The sequence below is a fragment of the Sturnus vulgaris genome, chromosome 5, assembly GCF_052056855.1.
Source record: "Sturnus vulgaris isolate bStuVul1 chromosome 5, bStuVul1.hap1, whole genome shotgun sequence".
NCBI lineage: Eukaryota > Metazoa > Chordata > Aves > Passeriformes > Sturnidae > Sturnus > Sturnus vulgaris.
In genome coordinates, this window is record NC_142247.1 from 65993472 (window position 1) to 66010725 (window position 17254).

A 17254-nucleotide genomic window follows, 5' to 3' on the forward strand; every position below is an offset into this window, starting at 1 on the left:
AATTTATATCTACCTATCTGTGCATTTGTATGTAAGTACAAATAAGCATAAAATCTGAAATGTTTCTTCTTTCTTCCCACTCATTGTCATTGAAGGTGACCTCTAGGCATTGTACATTCCTGGCAATGTACAGAGCAGTAACAGAAGACACTCATTTTAGCTGTGCTCTGCAGGGAATTCTAGCAAAGGACACAGTGTGGCTGCATCCAGAAACAAGGGTTTTCCTCTTTGTTTATAAGGCGTGCACTGGTCACAGAATACAAAATTACTGCTTTTTCAGTGAGTTGATTTATGGCTTTCCATATTCATTTTGTCCTTTTTGTATTTGCAGCATCTTTTGTAACCCACTGAGTTGCTTGGCTGCTGCTGAGGGCTTATTTCAATTTTCAGAAAACAGTAGTGACCATAAAATATCCTTACAATATCCTTTTGAACCAGACTCCTTTTTCCTTGCTCTAGAGGAAGGAGCACGGATGAGGCTGAATGGATTAGTGACGGCTCAGTACTACTGGTTGATTCTTCAATTCTGTATATGCCAAATGGAAACAATGATACTTTCCTTCCTCCACTTCTTGTCTGGTATATTTAAACTTCATGCTTTCCAGAATAGCTGTTTGCACAATGCTTAGTGCCACAGCGTATTACTTGTAGATGGAGTCCCTAAGCACTTCCAAACAGCTGCTAAGTTTACCTAAGGATACAAGGGTATGCTGGTAACAGACAGAACTTGATTTATTCCACTTGCTTTCTGTGCAAGCCAGTTTCCAAAGGGAAGCAGCATAGCTGTCCTAAGCCATTAGCATTGCACAGAGTGAAATTTCATCATGTACACCAACTTGCTCATATTCACATGGCTTCCAGGCTGATTTACAGTTTGGTTCATGGGCAGAGTGGAGAGTGGGGGTGTGCATATGTGTGGCTTTATGTGCACAAGCTCAGCAGCTGTGCCAAAAGATAGGCTAAAGATAAGTTCATGCCTTTCATTTCAGGCTTATTAGGTTGTAGCCTTCAAAAAAGAAACAAAAAATGCCATTAATACAAATAGCAATCCTTCTGGCCTAATAAACAGAGCTCATACACATCGATAGCATTATACTGTCAACAATGCACTCCATATGCTCATGAAGGTTACAGGGCACATTTCCGTGTAAACAGTCAAGACACTGAACTTCAAATATTTGGAAGAAATGTTTATTTAACAACTGAATACATGCTAAAAGAAATAATTTACAGCAGCAGTTTCATTACACTTTCTCTCCAGTTTTCTAGTTCCCATCTGAATTGAAGTGATAAATAGAGGAGTGGAATTATTTACTACCCGGTGAGGAATGCGTTTAAAGAATAAGCGCACAACTCAGACACTGAGCTAGCAAATAAACCAACCACCTTATCACCTGTGTGGCAAAATCTTGCATTTTAGTATTTTGCTGAACACACCGAAATGGAGTACCTCTAGATAACAGTACTTTACACTGTACCTCCTTATCTAGTCAAAAATATTTACATCTCTTTTGACTAATGTGTAGGTAGCAAAAACTGAACTATTAAACACATACCATTGATATTCACTAAATAATACATAAAAAGGAACAGTAAATGCGCATTCACATGCATTTAATTTAATTTTTTTACATAGTGACTTTATTGGGTCATGAAGATTTAACTTTTTTTTGCAAAGATGAACATTTTCTCAGTTTGATGTTATAGTGTAATGTAACCATACAGTTTTCAGGAGTCATAGAATGAATTCCCATTTCAGTATCTGTGCAAGTGCAAAGAGTAGATGAGTAAGAATAAGATTCAATATATTTTTGTTCCTTGCAGATGGGTATCTTAAAACAAATGAAAATAGATCTTTCTGGTTATAAATGAAATCCTTTATTTCTCTCCAGCTTAAACACAACTTTTTACTTACTTTTTCTAAAGTCTATAACTATTTATTGGCCATTTACAGAAATACCATTTTAATCTTTATTTTCAAACTTTATGTTGCTTTAAACAATAATGACATAAATGGGGGTATGAATCTTACTGAAGCTGCAGGGCATCCTTCTATACATTAATTCATTAAGGCCTATGCTTTTTGAAAAAAAGTTCATTTCACATCGGTATTAAATGTTGCTTTAACTTGACCATAACATGAACCTAAAAATCAAAAATTTCCACTGTTGGCTTGAGCTTTTGCCCTCTTCTTTATATAAATAAATACAAAAACTTAAACAAGACTACTCATGTCAGGGAGGCCTGGGCTGAAGTTTGTAAGATATGGTCATATCAGTTGTTCAATGAGACTGCCAGGTCATGGTAAAAATGTTGCAACTTCCATAATTTTGTTCCCACAGATTATCTTTCTCAGTATAGAAAAACATAACTTAGAATTTTGACTTTATTCAATATGTTTTCTCTCCAGGCATTGTGAAAAAGGATGGTTCAGTGTTTTTGTAGCAAATTGCTATAGAAACATTTGCTATGAACATAGAGGAGAAAAAAAAAAGTTACATAGCAATTCCATGAATCTGTAAAAATGGAAACAAAGTGATTTGGGGTCTATTGAAATCAATCTGTATTTTTCCCACTGAATTCTCTGAGGTTCATTTTAGAACTGTTTCCTTTCGTAAGGAAGAGTATTGTAGTAACTAGATGGTACACAACTGCCTTTCACAAAAGGCTAAAGAATGTTCTATGATTAAAATTCTGTGATTAAAATAATTCATTTGACAACAGTGTTCAGAAATTAACCATAAGCTGAGCTGAAAAATTAATACTTCTGTACAGAAAAGCACATGAACATATGTTTTAATTCATCCATATTCAGCACATCATGAAATAATGGGAATTTACCAGCATACTGGAGTTCACAAGAGTCAGGTTAAATATAAAAGAGACTTAAAGCTGCTTTAAAAATAAATTCCCAAGTGCTTTCTTAAATCATGGCCCTACAGCCTCGTCCTAGTCTATTCAATGACTTTTTTTTTTCTGAAGAATTGAATTACAAAAAAATCCTGCAAGTTCATCCCCTCCAAAGGATTCAAAGGGGACTGAAGTAACTCGGCTGTTAGTGAAAATCCAATTTCTACGGAGGCAAGAAGCCAAGGCTTCACTAAGCAGAAGGATACTTGAACTAGTGAGTGGCAAGGAGACTGGGGCACATTGTGAGAGATGCTACCACAGCAGTTGTGTTATATTGTATCTGATAAGGCTATTGACCGTGTAGCAATAAACTGATAAATTAAATACCACAGAGTTAATAACAACAAAACAGATCAGTCATCAGTGCAGACACACTTTTATATAAAAGCTCCTTTAGCAAACTAAGGATTTTGTTCTAGTAATTTTCCCCACAATGACATTACTTAAAATTATGTCATTTACAGACTCTACCAAGGTAAAATATGGGAGGCTGGAGAAAGATGATCTCAAAATAACTGGACACCATAGAACTGGGGACCAAAGGCACATCTGTGCTGAGGTGAATAAATCCACTGCTTATAACCCTAAACTGACACTCATGATGCAAATACATTGTCTGTTTTACCCTGTTGCTCTCCTGTATATAGAATAAGACAGAAATGCAGGATCAAATTTTCTGTTAGTATAAACTAGTCTTAGGCTGAACTTCATGAATTTACTGCTTCAGCAGATTTCACCTACAGATAAAACTGTGATCTTAAAACAGGGAGCTGGCTTTGAGGTTGTTATTTACGTGGCTCTTTCTTTGCATTTCGGTGATCTGGCCAACAGGAAGAACAGAGCACTGAGAGTCAGCAGTGTGGACAAATCTCTACCACAGAGCTGGGAACACAACTCCTTAAACTGAATGTGAGATTTGCTCATGGATATATGACAGTCTATGAGCATCAGTATTTAAATATTAGCATTCATAAATACGAACCAAGAAAGCAAGAGTGTAATTAGCAGAGGGTATTTTAATGCTATTTGTTTTTTTAATTAAAAAAAAAAAAATATACAACTGAAAATCAATGCTCTCCTCTTCATTGGTTCAGTCTATAGCAAGGTATTATACAAGTTGAATAATTTCAAATACCATACTTAGAAAAACAGAATGCAGAATACTTCCATGCTATACAGTGACTTTCATGTTAAAATAGCTTAGTTTTAAAATTGCTTTGAAGTTACATGTCATATAGATTACTGACAGGGAAGGAGGTTAACTGCAATGTGACCAGCTCCCCTGGAAGTTTTCCCAAACAAAAGAGTAAAGCAGTCATAATTGGAAGTTGTCTTTTTTCCTCTAAACCAATAATTAGAAAGTACAATATTTCTAAGACAAAAAGTCTAGTCTATTTTAGAAAGGAGCTAATGTTTGCTGCATATTTTTTCATGGTACATTTAAATTATACTTTTAATAAAATACATCTTTAGATCAAAGCTGAAAGAAGTCATCAGTAGTAGGCCAGTGTACTCCACATTTTTTTCTTCCATGATGGATGGCTTATGTTGTTCAGATTTCCACAATCAATCTCATTCAGTATTGTTTTTCCTCTTCTAGCACATATAAACAGGAGAACTGGTAGACAAAACAAGAACAAAATCCTTGTGTCCAATCACATGTTTAGACGTTCATCAGCTTAATGAGTTCATGCAGTTTTATATAAGTCTAGAAATGGTAGTGCTGATGATGAAAGGTGGGGCTTGTTTTTCTTTTCTGTAAGATGACAGCATGAAATACAGCATTTTCTTTATATCTCCGTCAAAAGAAAAAGCAAAACTTGCCTGCTGAATACTTGCAGAAGTTTTTGAACAGTAAGCTAGGTCCAGGTGAGTTATCATCCTTGAAACTCTGGTCTTTCTGGTCTTAGAATCAGAGCAGAGAGGAAGGACTTGCTAGGAAGGTTAGAAATGGATTTTATTTAAACCTAGTGGAAACTGTTTGAACTTTCCAGTCTTGTAAACATCCACATAATGCCATGAAAAAGTTCATGAATATTGCATTTTTTTCCAGTTATCTGTCTATACAAGTTTCTACTTGGATGAGGTTCCTAGAGGTAATGTAGCTCAGACACTACGTGGTGCCCTCTCAAATTCATGGGTCCTCCTGTTCCTACCTTTTTTATTCTCTTGTAGGTGCTTCCACTTATTTGTGTTCACCTGCGCGTTGGCAGGCCTTTGCCGGCGCTGTTTGCGGTCTCTTTTCCAAACCTGCTCACAGAACTCATCCATTGTGTTGAGATTGGGGTGGTTGATCAGCTGCATGAAGTCTCTGTACCAGATCTTTTGGCTGGGGGTCATGCTGTTGGTCGCATCCTTGATCTTGGAGCCATCACCATCTTCTTCCTTATGGAGGAGCTCTTCCAGGTGGTCACTGTCGATCACTTCAAGGGTCACCTTGAGCAAGGTCTGCATGAAGCCGTGCTCCACAGCATGGCAGAAATAAACACCGGAGTCTCTCCGGTGCAGACTTCGTAGCAAGAGGCCCTGTTCTGTCCGGATCATGTGGTCATCCACTTTTATCTGCATTGGGAAAAAGTGATCATTCCAATAGTTATTTTTCATATATGTGCCACATTACCCTCTGATCATGCTGCTTCTTTGTTACTGCTCCTTTTAACTGGTAAGACTTGGCCAAGAATTCCCAAACCCACAAAAACGGAAAACCCTTCGACAGTCATCTGTTTTCATGAAAGGCTCAAATATTTTGGAAAAACTGATATCATGCCAAGAGTTTGGGGAATTAGGAATTTACTCCTTAGTAACTACTGCTGCTGAACAAAGATCTTTTTCAACTACATCAGATGGAGTTGCTGGAAAGATTACAGAAGATCTGAGACTGTAATCAGCAGAGTCAACATGGATTCATTTGGCTGTATTACTGAGGTCTCATTCACCACTATTTTTTAGCCAAATCTAGATCCATTTGCAGGAAAGATTCTTTGTCTTCCTGTTGCTCCTTACCATAAAAATCCTCATGCACAGAAGTGGGCTCTGCCTAAGTGGAAAATTTACAAACAAGCAACTAAGGACCAAATCTAAAAATTTTAATATTCAAAAAGCAGCTGCTCAAAATACTGTTTTTTTCTGAATTAATTAGTATCTAGAATGTAACTCCATTCTCTGAATGCACATGTTGCTGCAGACAGAAAAGGCACAAACCTGTTTGTGGTTCTCTCACCGAGAATAAATTCCTAATAATTTACTACTTATGCAAACAAAACAAAAAAAATTAAAGCAGCTAATGTAACTATTGTGAACATGCTTTAAATATATGTACGTATACTTACAAATACTTCAATGCAACAGAAAAGTTTTTGTTCCCTAGCTTGATCCCCCTACCTACCAGAGTAGATTGTTCTCCTAAGATATATGTGACCTGGCTTGATATGACTTGAAAACTTGGGTGATTAATTACATAGGAATGCTGGTGACAAGAAAAGGAGAAAAACAAAGTATCAGCTTAGTGTAATGCAAACAGGGGAAGTAAGTGTTTCTGCCTCTATGAATATTGCTTTTGACGAAAATAAAAGCTTCCATACTCTTGTGTCCACTACATTCTCAGTTCTTCATTCTGACTCTGTTATCTGCAGTAAAGTCTCAGAGCATGCAGCACATGGGATGCTCCTGCCAGCCTGTGCTTCAGTCACACAATATGATTAGGGGAGGCAATTTTAAGACCTTTATGATATTTAAATTCATATAATCTTTGTATGATGTTTCAGGTGACAGTTAGATAGAATGCTAGCTTTTTCTGTTTCTGGATCTCTGATGCAAACCAGTGTGTTTTGCAGGGAGTCTGAGCAAGGAGAGGATACGAATGCTTGCTGCTGTAACAATCTGTAAAATCTATTAGCAAGCTTACAGGATTTTATGGTAATAAGAGTGAGAATATGCTGAAGAACAATGGAAATCATATATTCCAGGAAAGTTCTGCTCAACTAAAATTATTCTGAGAGAGACTCAGACTATCATTATAGAAGTCTATCTTTATAGAGAAAATTAGTTTAATCTCTTTTTTTTTTTCCTACTGTACCTCTTCCTTGCGATCATCATTTTGCTTCTGGAATTGCCAGTAGACAACAGCACGCTGAGATTTCGGACTGCACTCAAGGAAAGTGCTGCTATTCTCTACTCCATAGATAATCTTTTCCTCCAGGGCATGACCACTTGGGTTATCTGTAAAGCATGAAAAAAAAGAAAAAAAAATTAATTACCAGGAGAATAACCCTTAATTGATAGGTACTTTTTTGTTTAGAATTTGGGCTCCTTTAGAGTGTTTAAAGATAAAAACTTACAAAAAAATTCTCCATATCATATACCATTTCAAAATCTCCATCAACACCTCTATCTTTGTAAGGACCCATGGTAGGTTTTCTGGTTTATTGTTTCGGGTTTTTTTATTTTTTTTTTTTTTTTTTAATTGTATTTTAAATCCTAACAGCTGTTAACATCTCAATATGTGAAGTTAATTAATTTAATTGTGAAATTTCGTGTAAGCCTCATTATTATTCATCAAGGAAAGCATCTAGGACACGACAAGAATTTTTAATAGCAAACTGTATGCAATGAGAAAACAGGGTGTAGTTGCTGAATGTTTGTAATGATGCCTCCTGGGCTCTATGATCATAATACTTTAGAGCAAAGTAATAAAACATGAGACTATTTAAAAGTAGAATAATGTGTTTAGATTATATGGCACTGCAGTTTGCTGAAGCTGTTAATGACCAGGAATAATGTTTTTGAGGAAACGATCTTCAATTAATCATTTCCTCTCATACTGATATAATTTATGGAAATGTAATGAGGTTAATAAACCAGACATTATGGGAGGGGAAAGAGAAAGTTAAATAAATTACTTCCTTTTGTAACAACGTTTCAAGATATTCATCAACTTGCTGGAAATATCACATAGCTATAGGAATTATATGGTATTTGATTCTTCTCCAATACCATAGAGACTTTAAGGCATCATGTTTCAACTCTCCACCTCAGCTCTTTAAAATGCTGGTATAGACTTAAGTGGCAACAGAACAATAACCCTGAAAAGCAGATGAGGAGGAAGGGGTGGGTAGGCTGTTTAACACTCTGTTGATCTCTTGGGGTATCTTGACTCCTTGCTATTCTTTGTCTTTCTTTCCATTTTTCACGTTTGATTTTTAGCAACGAAAATATTTAAGGAAATAGTTTTGATATGCTTTAACAGGAAAATTGTGTCTATTTAAAACCCTGTCGGAGAAATCCTTTGCCCAGTTTTGTTTGCTCCCAGATGTGCCTTTCTCCTACTGGCCACGTTGTTTAGCAAACATAGGCTGTTTGTTAGATAACTGTGACAAAGGTAAAAGTAAAATTGAGGTCCTGGATTACACTGATACAGAATCACATGTGACTTTCAATAATGACTTTCAGCCCTGAGAGAGGATGGCAGAAGGGATGTAGAGCACAATAAGGACTTGTGCTTGCCCAGTTCTCAGAAAACATCAAATGGCCTATTAACACTAAACAAATAGAAAATGGGTTTGCTTGCCTTCCTCTGCTGGATTGTGGACCTTTTAAGCAAGTGAGTGGGGTGTTCTATTGAAAAGTGAGTGAAACAATGACAACTCTCATAAACTACATTCCCATGAATAATGTCAGTACAGCTATGGGTCAGAAAGATAGGGAGAAGTGGAATGAAATAGAAAGCAAAGGAGCAAGAGACGGGTGAAACAGTTGGAATAGAATATAGCCAAGGTGGTGAGGTCTGAGATGAAGTACAGGTGAATTTGTGTCATTGAAACAGGGGAACTGGAAGTATGTGAAGAGATTGACTGAATAAAATTAGAAGTAATAAGATAAAGATTGGAAATTATAACTGATGGATCCAGATTTAACACTGTGAATGGCTGACTGATGTACTGTACTCTTCTGTTTCAAGTTAGATGCTCTAATTAAGGAACAAAATTCACATGGCTGAGCAGGCAGTCAGATATCCTCACAGAGAGAAGCTGTTTGATATCTGAACTGGAATCCACAACAGACAGCACATAAAGGCCTTCAGTGTAAGAGACTTAGTAGAAAACATCTTCTTTTATAGCCTGAGACACATATGTTACTGCTCCAGTGATATGTTTCTGTGAAACAGTGATTTACAGGCTTCCATCCTGAAGGATGGAAACACAAGGATTTCATCCTAGGATGCACATTCTGTCTCAATTCCTCTCCTAGGTTCCCTGAACCGTAATTGCAGAATGGCCCATCTTCAACAACAGCAATCTGATGGTTTAGGTATCTGTATTGGAAGTAGGAATATCAGGTCAAATTTCTAAGCCTAAGTGAACTTTGGCTCTAGCAAAGTTCATCTCCAGCATCCTAAAAAGATGATTTAACCAGCATATTACTCATTAGTAGGCTTGCAGCTCCACATCATAACATTCTCCTGAACATGGTTTAGTTCAAGTGAATTACACAGGGGCAGAGCACGTTACACTGTTCCCAATAAACCTAGAGGAGGCAGTTTTCTAAATCATAAATATCAGTATAAAGGACAAAACCAGGTATTTCTTTGGTAAAAGTTCTATGGCTCATGAGTAGCAGCATTATTTTTAAATATATAGAGAAGTTTCTGCTGGAAAGCTTAGGTACCTAGAATATTCTTAGTATCTAAGAAGCTAGTCACAGGATTTTTTAGAAACTGTGCACTGACACATTTCAAACAAGGAAACAGAATTTCCTTGTATCTGGTATACAACATTCTAGTGTTTTAGAGAACATTGTGGAAAGTGGGTGAAGTCCTCTTTGCATTTCTTCACAGTTGCAGAAAACACAATATAGGTGACAGACATGTAATGAGACAGAAAGCCTTTTAGAGATCCTTCAATTTCCATGTTCATGATTTGAAGGAGCAGAAGGCAGGTCCTGGAATGTCTATAAAATTCATATAATATTGAGCACGTGGAATGCAAGAAAGTAAGCAGTGATGGAATAATCACAGGATAAGAGTGCAGCTTTGGGACTGAGAAGCTGAGGAGACTGGATGGAAGAATGAAAGTCTAAGAAGTTCAGAAAAGCAGCTGGAGGAATTAGAAAATTATAGAAGTCATGAAGTTGGTAATGCAATTCAGCCCAAAATCCTGTCTGAAAGCAGTAATTCCCAAAATGAACCCAACAGCAGTATCAGTTTACTACCCTGATAAATATCCTTTAAGTACATAATTTCTGACATAACTGAAGAAGTATGAAAGGCTAAGTACTTATACCGAGATTGCTTTGCAGATGAATGAATCACACAATATAGTTTAATTCAGAGTGATTCTTTGAACTTCCCTTGGGATAAATCATCTAAAAGAAAAGTACCTCTTTAACAAATTCTTCTTGAAAAAAACTCAAACTTGATTATTTCTTGATAGCTCTAGTATGTTACACTTTAACAAAAATTCTCCTTTAGCTGCCACAAAGGTAACCATGCTTTTAAACATTAATGTCTGGGCAAGCAGCTGTACAGTGGAAGATCCTCAGCTCCCTCTAATGTTGCTGTGCAGTCATTTTATACTTCTTATACATTTGCACCAAATAGCAACTAAAAACGCTGCATAACCTTATTAGAAACTTTACTGCTTCAGACTGATTGCTAAGTTGGTTTCTGCAATGTCGTTAAAAGTTATACATTAAGACAGTGTTCTTTTTTCATGGTTTTGTTGGTTCACAAAGAGAATCAATTGGCACTTCTTGCAAATGAATCTGTAGACAAGTAGTAAATGATTTTTGAAGCTTTTTTTTTTGGCTATGGACAAAACCAATTCTTCATTTGCTGTCCAGGGAAGTACTAGTCACAAATAAGGAAAAAACTCAGCGTATGTTGGCATAGGCAATGTATAGGCCAAGCAGTCATCTGTACTATGTATGATCATGTGTAAACGCCAAGTAAATATACGAAAATGTAATAGATTTACAACTCAAGTTTTTTAGAGAAAATTTCTTTTAAGACCAATCTGAACTATTCATTAAGTATTATCACAGTGCATCCTTCAAGTCTAGGATCCAGAACTGCATTCCCTCATTATAATTTGTAACTTACTGATCCTTCCAATGCTATCTTATCTTGTTTTGTATTTGCTCTGCTCATTTTGGTAAAGCTGTATCAAAACTACTTTTGATCAGGTCTACCATATAATAACTTTGTCCAGACCTTGACTTCTCATGATTGTATTAATGAAAAAACTGCATTTCTACGTTACTGTGAAACTGGATTACTCTCTTCCCTTTGGACAGAAGGTATCTTTTTCAGACATATATGTTTACCAAATAAGGGAAGACATAAACCCAAAGTGTTTTGAAATTCTTTTTTCATCTATGAAAATAAAGAACAGGCCTACAGTTGTATAAAGCACAGCTAGTGAAGGCTATAGAACAACTAAATGAACAGACCTGTGGTAGACCAGTTCACAGTTTTGTTCAGGAGTAAAATGTTCAGAGAGTAAATATGTAAAGATAAGAAATGCTTCTACTGGTATTAAAATCAATGGTTAGTGCCTGGTGGAACTGAAAATCTCCTTCTCAGTATAAGGATGGTCTCATTCCTTTCCTGTTGTGGAACTGAAAATCTCATTCTCAACATAAGGATGGTCTTATTTTCACTGTGTAAGTATTACTTGATATTATGCAATGGGAAATTTGTGAGCTTTCTACTAGTCACAATTGACTAGTTCAAATCTAAACTTGTTGTACATTCATGAGTTCTCAAAATGTGACAATTTCATACTGACCACGGTCAGTACTTCAAGCACTTTTAAAACTCCTTTTTCCCTCTGAGTAACTTGGCCTGAGTCTGACAATCAGAAATAAAAAGTTATACTAATGTCAGCTGTGAGTTTCAAATGATTGCAATGAACATAGAGAAAAGTATTACTGAAACATTTTGGTAGTGAATGATAGCTAACTCAAAAGTAAAATTTAGGATTATTTACCATTATTGGTAAATTACATGGACGGAAGGACAAGAGAGCTTTGAGGTATCTCCATTTTCAGTCACCTCCTTATTTTGCACAGTGGTTTAACCCTGAGATTAGGTCAGTTGGTTAGAGCATGGTGCCAATAACACCACGGTTGAGGGGTTGAGGATCTCTGTATGGGCCATTCAGTTAAGAGTTGGATTTGGTCCCTTCAAACTCAGAATATTCTGTGTGAAAAGCTCCTGCAGATGTGCCACAATCATGAGGAATCACCAGCAGAGGGAAGCATTGCCTAAGTATTGCCTTCACTAACAGCAAATGGACATTTTTATTTTCTGAGTGAAGGTCTTCTGAAAAGTTTGGCAACAAATTAGTAACTGTGAGAAGTTTGTCAGTCAAACAAGTCAAGAAAGGATCAATACACTGTGAAAATGAAACAGCTGACAAAAAAGCAAACTGAAATACGTCTAAGAAAACTCATGCTGAAGCACACGGGGACATGCCTGCTGTAGGAACGTCCTGATCTTCAGAGCTTTTAGTGTGACACTTAGAACAAAGGTCACTCCATATTTTGCAAAATTACAAACACATTTGGTTTGTAATTTGATTTGGTTATCATCTTATTGCAAACTATGTACAGCAACATGGACTTATTTCTTGATGTCATGAAGAAAGTACAATTCTTTTCTGATATGGTATGCCTAATGTGATGGTATGATATTATCAGAGAAGAGAAGCAGGAAAATTACAATGCTTAAACTGCTTATCTGAGGAAAACAAAAAAGAAAACCCCAAACCCAAACAGAATTCAGTGTCTGATCCACGCCATTGTAAGCTATCTAAATTGGGATAATGATGTATTATATTCATCTTTTGCAGATGTTCCAGACAATTTCACCAACAGATCATTCACATGCTTCCTACTCTACTCGTGCACAGTCTGCCAATGACATAGAAATGAGCTGCACTCCGGTGGTGCCCATAACTCACTGTGATGCTGCAGGTCTGAGCAGTGGGTGAGCGGGTCCCCATTTCGGATGTCTTGTCGTCTGGTGCGCCTGCAGAGATCACATTTGAAATCTCTTAGTGCCCTTCTCAGCGCTCAACAGCAATCAATGGAACATTTATATAATTACAGCGGCCACAAGTGCACATAAACAACACTAGGAAGGAAATCATGTTGTTACTGCTGTATTCTGTGCATTGTCATTTTGTAGAATCAGGCTTTACTCTTACAGCTGAAGTCCTCATAAACTGGTAAACACATACCTCTTGTGCTGAGATAGTAAATAAATAAATAATATTTAATGATAATTATTAATATGAAATAAATATAAAAATAAAATATGAAATTTATTTTAACTGTGTGGGCAATACTGGTCATAGATAAATTCATTACTTGATTCACAAGATACAGGGACTGCTGAAGATCAAAATATATGCTGTAGAGTTTAACAAGCATCAAAAGTACACATTTGTGCAAGTACAGAATACTTTGAGTATTGCAGCATCTATTAGATAGATGAAATATTAAGATGGGTGGCTTTGAAAGAATGCTGTAATGCTGTATTTTCTACAAAATGTAAATTAAAAAGCATAGATTATTTCAGCTACCATGGGTTTCACCAAAACATTTCTGATAAAACCTTTTACAGAACTGTTGCAAATGGTTTTGTTTTTAGAAAAAAAAAAAAATAAAAACTTGATAAGGAAGATTTTGAAATGTCATTTATTCTATCTTTAGTAGCTTGAGTCTGAATTCTACCTTTGCTTGCATGTCTTTTTGACACAGTATATTCTTCTCCCAGTTTGAATTCTACTGGCTCTTTTGAAAAACATATTCATCTGTGCTGAAAAAATGTTGTATTTCATTGAAGAGAGCTTTTTAATACAGTTTTGTTTTGCATATGTTGTTCTCTCTTTGTCTGCTCCTAGTTTTGTTTAAATAGCTGTGACACAAACTTCAACTGAGCCAAAGAAAAGCCTTTCATATGAAAAAGAAAGAAAAAAAGAACGAGGCAAACAAAGATGTGTTTCAAGTGTGAGTACTTTACTTTAAGAATCGGAGAAAGCCTGAGGGCTTGCAAAATTAGAGGAGAACAAAGAGGATTAGGCTGCTGAACAATGCTGCGATTTCAGATTATGGTATCCAGCAACGGATATGCAAAAGTCAAGTAGCCTTGTAAAAAGCGCTGTTGGTCACTCCCTTGTGACAACAGCTCACATTTTTAAAAGCCATTGTTCTGCAGCAGAGACCATCTCTCTACTCTACACCAGCCCTATTTGCAGGCTCTAACAGCCCAGCATCAGCAAGAGTTCTCACAGAGGCACAACTGCACAGCTGAGTCCTCTTGCCCGAAAGATTTTAACCATACTCTTCTCCACTGACAGCTACTGAAACGTTAAACATGAAACTAATTACATTAAGTACAGTAAAAGCTTGCTTTTTTAAAAAAAATGAAAGTTAGACGAGCATTTTTATATCTTTTTCTGAATAAAAACGTCTTTAAAATTATGAGTTAGGACATCTTAGCACACTTCAGTAAGAATCTTCTGCTGAATGATATATGATTAAAAAAATGTACAAATCATAATTTCCAATATCTTCATATTACTCATTACCAATGACAAAAACACACCCAAGATATAAGGAACCATAAAATTTTGCTACTCCTTCCTACATTTTAAAACAGCATATTATAGGATACAATTTGTGGACAAGAAGTTTATGGAAAGACTCATTACTGTCAATGGAGTTTGAATGAAATGTTTAGTTGGAATCTCAGGAAAATGTCGCACATATCACCATTGTATCAACACAATGATTTATGAAATATGAACCAGAACACATCTGCATGGGGTAAAGTGAAATGGTCACACTACAGGAGCTCTGAACTGTCATTTAGACATGCAAAATACACAAAGAAAGAAAAGCAAATAAAATCATGGCTTACAAAATCTCATTAAAAAAAAAAAAACGAAGAAGAAACAAGACAAAACAAAACGCCAAACCCTCAACTCAACTACTAGTAAAGCAACTGTACAATTGCCTTATGAATCCATTTTCCCAATATTTCTGGAGCTTAAAATTACAATAATTTATTATTAGGAAAATTTATTTAAGCTGTTTCCAGCAATGCTAATTTTGTCATGGATGCATTCTGAGCTGGCTTGAGGCAATGGGTAGAGCAGGTACCAGGTGAACAGAGGATCCTCTTCTCCCACTAGCACAAACCTCTACTCTGCTGCTGCTGCCAAGAGAAAACTGGGGGGAAGTGGCAGAGACAGGAACTTTTTCTTACGCATTTTTCGGATCCCAGCTTCCCAGCACTAACTTTTTATTTCACACTGGCCTCCAGAAAAGTAAATTCTGCACCCCAAGTTTTCCTGTAGCTGTGCAACCCAGTTTGGGCCCAGTAGCTCCCATCCCTTTAACCCCTGTAAGAAGAGGTCCCAGTCACTTTACCCCCGATGGAAACATGAGCTCCATGTGCAGCAGTAAGTTGGAGATAAGGAAAAGACAAAGAGACCTATTTCTTCATCAGTGTAAGCAGAGGAACGACAGGATGATGTGCTCCATGGATCTTGAGACTGGCTGGGAGTAGGAATGTGTGCTAGGAATGCTGAGAAAAGATGAGGTTCAGGGATAAAGGGCAGAAAACAGTGATTCAGTGACTCCTGATCTTATTGTCTCCTTGAACTCAGAGGTAGTGCTCAACCATATGGATTTCTAATACTAAAAACTTTTCAGTTTTTAGTATTAAAATAATACTAAAATCTTTTCAGAACATCTTTTAGAGTTTCCTTGAAAACCTCACTGCTCCCTCTCCTTTCCTTCTTCTTCCAGAGAAGCTGCCATACTATCAGCAAAAATAAGAATTTAGCCCATGTAGCTGAGAAAATTTGACTGGCTCTTCTCTTGGGATAGGTTCTTTAACTATTTTCTAAAGAATTTCACAAAAAGCTTTTCTCTGATTAACTGTTTCCTGGTGCAAAAATAGAACTCGCTGTTCCATGAGCACTCTTGTCATCAGTATTTGTTTAGGATACATACATTGTAATGCAAACCTTAAAATTTTAATCCCCTCCATCTGAAACATCCGTGACACTTATTCAACTTCTCACCCTTTACCACATTTCATCTCTCTCAACGACCAATCTAAACCTGGAATTTGGCATTCTGACACTCTCAGCTAAGTATTTGCTGCAATTAATTTCATGTATAAAAACCCTTATGTATATAAACCCTTGGATTCTTTGTTTCTTCATACGTGCAAGATGTCTGGCATATTCCATTTAATGTGAGCACTTTTTAATAATTTTACTCAGTTTATCAAGGGAATCTCAAACTACACCAATGTCTGCTTCTATTTGCTAATGTTTACCTATTCAGTCATTCCTAGTTTCTACTTCAATAGCCAGGAGCCCTTCAGTAACTAGTTTGTGTACTTTTAGAGAAAGAGTTTCAAAGATAAAGGGAGGAAAAGAAGGTACTTTAAACCTTCAGATCAGGCAACTAGACTTGTAAATTTTTAATAAAATTGGTATTTTTGACTTGTGGAGTCAGCTTTCCACCAATGTTTGCATTGCAAAGATTTTAGCATCAATGCAGAAAAATTATAAAACAGTGGTTGTTCTGATCTGGCAACTTGGATACACATCAGCACATACAAGTTACACTTTTGAATAATAACAATAATGTTATATATCACTGAAAAAGTTAAGTTTCTATCGATGTCCAAATATTTTAGGAATATTTCTCATGAATCAGAATTCAGGAAAATGCAGAATAATTTACTTGGGTATGCAGTGATTTATTTTGATTTTAAGCCCCCTCCTCATGTTAAAGAAAATTTTTTTTCTTTTTGCTGTTTACCAATGCGTATAAAGTTAGGAGTTAATTTCAGAGACAACTCTTGTCTGAATGTTTTCTTACAGGAGCTTTTTAAGCCAGCCCAAGAAGTAGCAGTGGTCACTTTAAATCAACCAAGACTTCATGCATGTAGCTCCCACAACGATGTTTTCTTTGGAAGAGAAAGGGCTCCAGTTAAAACCATCCCCTGAAAAACCTCCAAAGCCCTCTGGTCATATTGAGACCATCAGTAAAAACAAATAGCAAAGCATGCAGGCATCCAGAAGTGTCCCTACCTCTTAGCAGTGGGGAAGTAACGTGAGCAGGAGGAGCCATCCCAGGCACAGTAAGGGTCCCTCGCAAGGCAGCACTCAGCACAAGCTTTCCCATACACATCACAGCGGTGCAAAGGAAGCTGTGAAACTCCAGTGGCTGAGCCAATGTAGAGCTGTTGCTGTTGTAAAAGTTAAAAAAAAAAAAAAAAGCAAACAAAAAAACAACAGTTCAAAAGATATTGCAAATT

At 36.5% G+C, this 17254-nt stretch overlaps 1 protein-coding gene across 1 annotated transcript in view; it reads right to left on the minus strand.

Moving 5' to 3' along the window:
* Positions 1–1169: 1169 nt before the first annotated feature.
* The window catches only part of SEMA3A (semaphorin 3A), a 164970-nt gene continuing 148885 nt past the window's right edge, over positions 1170–17254 (minus strand). The window contains exons 14-17 of the mRNA XM_014884314.2: positions 17028–17185; positions 12870–12937; positions 6986–7128; positions 1170–5472 (exon numbers count right to left, since the gene is read on the minus strand). Of these exons, the coding sequence (XP_014739800.1) occupies positions 5017–5472; positions 6986–7128; positions 12870–12937; positions 17028–17185 (825 nt within the window). The 3' untranslated portion in view covers positions 1170–5016. The remainder of the gene's footprint in view (positions 5473–6985; positions 7129–12869; positions 12938–17027; positions 17186–17254) is intronic.